Here is an 8,286-nt window from a genome sequence, read left to right on the forward strand (position 1 = left end):
GCATCATGTTTTTATATTTTGAGGGTTCAAATGATGTATTTTTGTGAACCTTGTTTAGGTTGAAATTTAACTTAGAAAATCAAAAGGTAAAAAATAAGTTAACCAAAAACAAAACTATTACAACAATATTATTCAAAAATAAGTTATTTAGATACAAATAATGTATACATATTGTACTCTATTCCCGATAACAACCTATTAGTTCCCTTTGTCGGTTTTGCATGCAATAGCGGGAGACGTTTGTCTTCTTGACACACCCGCTCTTTTTAAATTCGTGCGATCCGCTCAATTTATTTTTTTTGCCTAACTTGTATCTTTTAATGGATTTATAAAAAACAATAACAAGATTTCTCTTTATTGTATGAATGTCATGAACAGTATCTGAAAACATAAAAATAAGGAATTACATAAATAAAATACTTATCAATTAGAAAGGTTCAAAATTATTTGTCGTAGTAAATCTTTCAAGTTGAAGTTAGGTTTAAGATTAATTTAAAAAGTTTATATCGAAGCATCTCAGATTTCATGAAAATGGATTCGAACAGATAGTGCATATGTAAGCCAAACACTAACACTATGTGTCAACCATGCATAATTTCGTGTCGGTTGTTTTCTCGTATACATATTCCCCATATACATTCTCAATTTCTTTGTAAACAATTTCAGATATTCAGGAACATCTTTTTTTGTTCGTATACCAAAATTACCAACGAAGTTTTTGTTAAAGTAAAAATATAAATGACCGGGTTTTGTTTGTTTGTTTGTTTTTTAATGAAGATATCTGACAAGCATTTGTTCACATTTATCATGAACATTTAATTCATAAATAAGAATTATCAATATTTTATCAAATCTAATCGAATACATGGTTTTCACATTTTATTCACTAGTTGATTTACTGTATTATATATTTCATACATTATTTCTTGTATCTTTTGTTTACAGATTTATGCCATGAGGACTTTACGTCAAGATTTGCCAGAAAACCCTCAAGCATTAATGTTCAACAACTATAGACCCACACAAACATTAAACCAAAGAACTGTTAGAACTAATATTAATTTTGTAAGTTATCCAAATTAATATCTCTATTCTTGTTCAAAGCTAACCATATTGAAAATTTTGTTAAATCTGAAAGATATTTATAAAGATAGAGGCCGAAAAATAATAATAAAAGCAAACACTATCAGGGACGACATTAAACGTTCAATGTAGGATAAAAAGTTTAATTCATATAGTTGTTTCACTGACCCCCCTACCCCCCTCTTAACCTAATTTGGGAAAAATTGATTAAACAATAAGGATCTATATAAAATCGATGTCAATTGAACAAAACTTGCAGCATTTGTATCCCCTCCCCCACCCCCAAACTATTTGAATTAAGTTTTTTATCGTTCATTCATATCACTAAGTCAATGACACAAACAACACAAAACAATTCATACAAAACCTTCTCCATTACCTAAAATGAAAGACATTTTGAAACGTTCATTTATTTCACTTCCTTGACAATCATTCATCCATATTTAAGCGAAATCTTGATTATAATATAGCCCTGTGAACTTGAGATAAAGGATACAACCAAAAACAAGATGGTTGCTTCGTATCTTGAATTTTCCCTCGAAATGAAACATATGTACTTCACACTAGATTCTATGGCAAACTATTAGGGATAACATCAAAAAATCAATGAAGGATAAAACACTTAAATCAAATAGTTTGGGTCGGGGGGGGTTGCAAGTTTTGTTTAATTGAAATCAATTTTACATACACCTTTATTGGTCAATCAATTTTTTCCAAATAAAGTTAAGAGGGGGTTGGGTGTCAGTGATACAACTATATGAATTAAGCTTTTTATCCTACATTGAACTTTTGATGTCGTCCCTAATGAGTTCAACTGTCCAATTATCAACTTCCCATTCATCAGCTCCTTTTGCTCGTGTCTGTTCGTACACGGATTACTTTAGCTGTGGGTAAGTTAATCACATAAAATTTGCCTCTTCGTTGTTATCATCTTCGCTAGCCAAGGGTTACGATCCACTCTCGTTCTCTCCAATTTCGGAGACACAGAGTAAGTCTTTTTATTGGTTGCAGTCGAAACTCGCTGCATCCAATCAAAAAGCAAATATAACATGATCATGTGTATTTGTAAAAAGTGTTTGTAAACAATTGCCACGTGTTTATTGTGCAACAAGTCTTTACATCCATAAACATACGACTATATTTAGTGACAAATTGAATGTTTTTAATCAACTAATAGAAGTTCCTGTGTATGTTACATGCACAATGCATGAATGTTGACGTATATTTTCGTTTCCGGTTTTACCAAGTGTGTAGAATCTAGACGCTACCGTGTTTTTACCTCCAATTGAAGAGTTCAAGTGCTACCATTGGTCAAGAATAATGTATTCGGAATGGGCGTGACTTTAATATTCCGATAGATGGCGCAACATTGTTTTCACAATTGTAAGCTTAATCTGCCAAGGGTGGAGAGAACGAGAGTGGATCGTAACCCTTGGCCAGCGAAGATGCAATGTTATGAGGAAGAACAGCTTATATCGGCGATACATGAGTTTTGCTGTCACTGTCATGAATTGGTTGACCGATAGAATATGTGTCTCAAATCACTAATGACATGTTTTAACATTTTTAGATCTTAAGATATCACAATGGTAATGAAATATAAAGTTTTACTGATGTGTCCTATTTCAAATTGTTAAATCTGCACCGATGAAAGGACTCGTATTTGATTTGAGCATAACTTTGAATGCCTACATATACCCTGTCGATGGATTTGTAACGGCCTTTCTGGAGTTTAACTTTAGTTGGTGTTTGCTACATTGATTTTATGAATTTTTAACATCAGTAAACTACTGTAATTGTCTTTTAATCATATTGAATCACTTGTAATCATTGTATGTAATTAATGTTGATTGTTCTGCTCCTTGTTGGCGCTTTGATTAGCAATAAAATATATTTGAATTTGTCTTGATTTGCCATTTCAAGTTTCATGTATGTTTTCGTTCACCAAATTTTATTTCTGTACCAAACACATATTAATCTCTAAATTATGTTTATACAACCAGTGAGTCACTAGTTAGTCTTTTGTTGCAGAAACACGTGTTTGGCGTTAAAAAAATATTAGCCTGATACCTTATATGAGTTTTTTTGCCTCTTTTTAATTATGTTTCTATAGATATGTTCATGACGTCAGATGTACCAAGAATGTCTCCGTATTTGTCTATGTAAAGTTTGTGAATTTGTGTAATTCACATAACATTTGAATTAATTAAAAAAAAGTATCTCAACTGTTACCATATTCTACCGACCCTATCCCAAGTCAAGTTCTTTCATTTAATACTTTTTTCATTCTCTATCATGAATACACTTTTATGTGGGGTTTTTACAAATTGTGTTTTTTTCAAAATCGGAGTAACCCGAAAACCTTTTGCTCCAAATGAATTCAAGATTATTTTCAAAAAGAAAGGATGATGTGGGTCAATTTCTGTGATAGCTAGTCAATCAATACTTTTAAAATATACAGAGATATATGTATATATATATATATATAATATGCAATTCTTACAGGAATAGCTAATGCTTTTGAATTTCAACTTATACACAAGTATTAGTTGTAGTAAAATATTCAAAACTTGATAAGTACTGAGAAATAAATCATAACAAATCAGGAAACATTGCTTTCTGATGAACCGATAACCAGAAATGGTATATTTCGATTTATTGCCTCTGTCTTTTCGTATAATTGCTTGGTTTGATGTAAATGTCGCGTGCTTTAATTATGTAAACTACTTTCTCATAAATAATATTCATACATATAACAAAATATAATATAATTGATGAGATTTGTTCTTTGAAAACATATGTTCCTCGAATGTATCCAGAGAACTTTGGTAACTCATGTGTGATTTATAGACATGGTAGTTCTCTATCTTTTGTCAAAGAAATGGAATTTATATTACATGATAATGAATTATTCAGAGAGAAGATGTTAAAGAATCCTTTGTTTGACATTGTTGTAATTAAATTACCACAAAGAATGGTTTGTGTGTTTGTTATATAGCTTTTAATAAAGTTTTTTTTTATTCACGAAGACAAGAAGCAGTACTGACACGCATACCCGCTGTATAAAGGTCAAGGTTTTATTGTAATTATGTACGATCTAAAGACATCAAACAGAATATTAGAGAAGTTCAATAAGAAATTATACTTGACAACTATTTTGATACAAAAACTCATTCAATATTGAAACGTTTGTGTTTTTATGGTTGTATTGATGACGTTGTGGTGTAATCTAAGACATTCTCAATACATATAACATTCGTTTTTATCCTCATGATTATGGAATTATCTAACTTAACGTTTTTATATTCTGTTAAGATAAGAGGTTTTTTTTGAAAGAGCTACATAAAAAAACGTATAGAAGAATTAATCCGAAAAAAATATATGGCGATAAGAACAGAATTCATGATTTTCCTTAACTATAAAAGAGAAAAAAATATACCATAAACTTAAAAGACTTCGAAAGCAACTTGTCCTAAGAATAATGCGGTAATTGTGGGGGTTATTATAACATTAAGTCCTGTTCATAAATTGATATTATAGACTGTAAAATACATACCACTATTTACGTATTGTTTAATGTGTTAAGAGAGCTAGAAGATATCAAGAGGTTAATCTAATGTAGGTCGAAGAACAACTGACAGCGGACTAGAAAAAATACTCCAATATGACTAGGAAAATACGACATTAAGACAATCAACCGTTAACAAAACACTTTAAAGAAAACTAAAGATTCATAAGAATACAATTAACAAACGGTATTCACTAAAATGCGCAGAAAGGATCCCACTTTAATAGTTATTCTAAACCAGGTTTAATCCACCATTTTTTACATAAGAAAATGCCTGTACCAAGTCAGGAATATGACAGTTGTTTTCCATTCGTTTGATGCGTCAGAGCTCTTGATTTTGTCATTTGTCTTTTGTTTTAATTTTCCTCGGAGTTCAATATTTTTGCAATTTTACTGTTGACTCGTGTAAGAATATGTTGGCGAATCATGTCATATATCAATTATTTTGTTTAACTCTGAGATGTTACGAGATTTTTAACCATTGGTAAGTAATAATTAGTTTCCCATAAAAACTTATGTTTTCAGGGGGCGAGGTAAAGGAAAGAAAGTTACCGGCAGAAATAACACAGAAATTTAAAAGTAAAAAAGCTTCCAGGTCTATTTGGCAATCAGGTTGTCTCTTATTGTAGGGATTCCTTATAAGAATATAAACAAAATGCAAGACAGAGCCGTTCTTAAGCTCTACTGTTTTCTTTCCTTCTGTATGTCTTATCGTCATTTTCATTTATTTTCTCAGGTTGTAAAGGGGTGTTCTATGCAGCGAGATATGCAATATAAAGGTAAGATTGGCCTTTCTAATTACCCTGGTAGATTCATTCCGACTTAATCAAAACATAACACGGAACAAAATGTCTAATTCATATCAACATTTATTTGTTGAAGGTCACTTAAAAGTGGCGCATCACACACGAATTTCTCTTTATACTTGAATAATTAACGCAAAATAAGGTTACTTAAAAGTGGGGCATCACACACGAATTTCTCTTTATACTTGAATAATTAACGCAAAATAAGGTTACTTAAAAGTGGCACATCAAACACGACTTTCTCTTTATACTTGAATAATTAAGGCATTATGCATCGACGTCACTGGTGTATGACCGTAATAGACCTGCTTTATAGGTCTTTTGTACTTTATATTGTCATCTTATTTAAAAGTACAGCCTCGATATTGATATTCACAATTTGTATCTGCTATGTCAATACAATATCTCCTACTTTATTATGCGTTCTAAACAATAATATTTAAGCTACCTGGCTGCATGTTCTGAACTCATTATGTCAGTCAGCGTTATAACAAATTGGTATTAAGCTTTTCATTTAAACAGCCAATTTATTTTCAGTTAACGAACAGATAATGACCAGAAATAGATAACCTGGTTCTGATGAGGGGGTTTTGTATATTTCAAGGGACAGTAAACAGACTGCTGAAAGAACGCCCGATCTGGCAATAAAGAGTTTGTAGAACCTGCTTAAATTGCAGAGGTGTGTATAGTTTTAATTCTCACTACTACTGTTGCCTTTATTAATCTCATGTTATAACCTGTTATTGGTACTACTGTTATTGGTTACAGAGATCAAAAGCTAAAACAGACGACTGCAACATCCATTGTATTGCAATGCCAATTGGAAACTCGGGCAAAAATCTTTTATGTACAATAGACAAAACAATTGCTTTTAAAAAGTCAATCTGGAAGACATATCGTATCTACCATACCGATAGTTGGTGATAGGGTGTGTTTTTTTTTATTGTAAAGTTCAAAGACAAATTTATTCTTATAAACCTTTAATTGCAGCTTCCGCAAGCAAGCTTGGTCATATATTGTTTTTTGCTATTAATCTTTTAGAACATTTAAAAGAGGGGTTAAAGAAACCAGAGGGACAGTCAAACTCATAGAACGAAAATAAACTGACAACGCCATGGCTAACAAAGAAAAAGACAAACAGACTTTCTGTTTCCAAACTTAGATATTGAGCATTCTGGATGAAAGTTATTTCAGATATAAAAGTCGAGCAGAAATAAGTTTAAGACGGGTTTTTCACAGGACCTTGAAACAAAATAGATCACACGTTCTGTTAACTTCATATATAGATCTTGAAAATTGTTGATATCAAATTTTAAGAATTTATAAGACATATTGATAATATCATTTTTAACAATTCATCTTTTAGAATTATATACAAAATATACTCAGTGTTTTTGAATTTTATTGCAGGAAAAGTAAGTTGAAGTTATAGTCGATTGTTACATCGTGTAATGATGCTATGTTTGATTGTTTTACCAGAAACTTGGACCACAGTGTTCTTAGTTCGAATAACATAGTGCGTTAACTAAGCTGACTTTGTGATCATGTTATTGCTTAAAAACATCATGTGATCGCTTTTATATAAAATGATTAATTTTAGTATTTGTGTTTTGTATATGCACCATACCAACGTTTAAAATTTAGTTTGCTAATCAACATCGGTGAGTTGGGACAGAAACATTTGATTTATGAAAGATTCAGTAAAATAGTGTTTAAATTTGCTATATTTGAACGTTTTGTTGTGTTATTATCAACTGCCACCTGGTAAACACAGAAATATGCAAAATTGAATCTCAATAAGTATCAAAACTTGAGAACACGTAATCTTTGCAGACTTTCTGTCAATGGTGTCTTTCCTTAACTAGTCCTATTGCCTGGTATTACGGAAATAATCACAGTGATCGGAGGAACTCATGCAAATGTGACTGTTTACCCGTTTAGCTTCAGAGTTTGCCAGATCTTCTGGATATATCATTATGAAAGAAAACATATGAATGAGAATACGGTAAGGAAAAATCAGTCAGACTACGACAAATAGCAAACATCTGCAGTTCAACATAAGGTTTTTTATATATGTAGGACTCAGTTCTATGGTGGGTTCCAAATCTATGTCAGATTCCTAATCTAATCTATGGTAAATATGACGTCATGCCAGCCCAAATATATGGCCGATTTTTAGAAAATTCTAATCTATGGTAAGTTTTGTGTCTGTTTAATCCATTAAGTAAAACAACTAGTAAAAATGGATGTCCCTTATCATGAAATTATAAACCTGGTACCTTTGGTAACTATTTACAACACTGGTACGATGTTCGTCCCCGAGTATCACCAGCCCAGTATTCAGCACCTCGGTGTTGACATGAAATTTATTTAAATGTTTATTTTTATAAATTTACTGATTGCAAAAGTATAAATTATTCGAAAGACTCAGGATCTTTTTTTTTATCCCAGGCAAAGATAACCTTAGCCGTATTTGGCACAACTTTTTGGAATTTTTTATGCTCAATGCTCTTCAACTTTGTACTTGTTTTGACTTTCAAACTTTTTTTGATCCGAGCGTCACTGATTAGTCTTATGAAGACAAAACGCGCGTTTGGCTTATAAAATTATTAGCCTGGTACCTTTGATAACTATTATCAAACAAGAAAGCAGGTTTTTTTTATATTTTTATTTCAACGTTAATCAATTTTAAGTGGTGGCGATTTAAGTCAAGGTGGTATCCTGTAATTTCACTATCTCACTTTAAATACTTTACCAGCCGTTGACGCTAAAATATTTACTATAACTCCATCCCCAAAATATCCACTCCTAAAAACAGCTGTGCCTTTC

At 31.5% G+C, this 8,286-nt stretch overlaps 1 protein-coding gene across 2 annotated transcripts in view; it reads left to right on the plus strand.

The window, feature by feature from the left end:
* The window catches only part of LOC139486829 (carbonic anhydrase-related protein 10-like), a 66,306-nt gene extending 59,249 nt beyond the window's left edge, over nt 1-7,057 (plus strand). The window contains exons 8-11 of one of the 2 annotated variants that reach the window (XM_071271832.1): nt 946-1,065; nt 5,388-5,430; nt 6,062-6,136; nt 6,868-7,057. In XM_071271832.1, the coding sequence (XP_071127933.1) occupies nt 946-1,065; nt 5,388-5,430; nt 6,062-6,105 (207 nt within the window). In that variant the 3' untranslated portion in view covers nt 6,106-6,136; nt 6,868-7,057. Of the gene's footprint in view, nt 1-945; nt 1,066-5,387; nt 5,431-5,994; nt 6,137-6,867 lie in introns of both variants that reach the window. The other variant, XM_071271830.1, reaches the window with a different exon arrangement.
* The last annotated feature ends 1,229 nt before the right edge of the window (nt 7,058-8,286 follow it).

This window comes from Mytilus edulis, chromosome 8 (assembly GCF_963676685.1).
Source record: "Mytilus edulis chromosome 8, xbMytEdul2.2, whole genome shotgun sequence".
NCBI classification, from domain to species: Eukaryota; Metazoa; Mollusca; class Bivalvia; order Mytilida; family Mytilidae; genus Mytilus; species Mytilus edulis.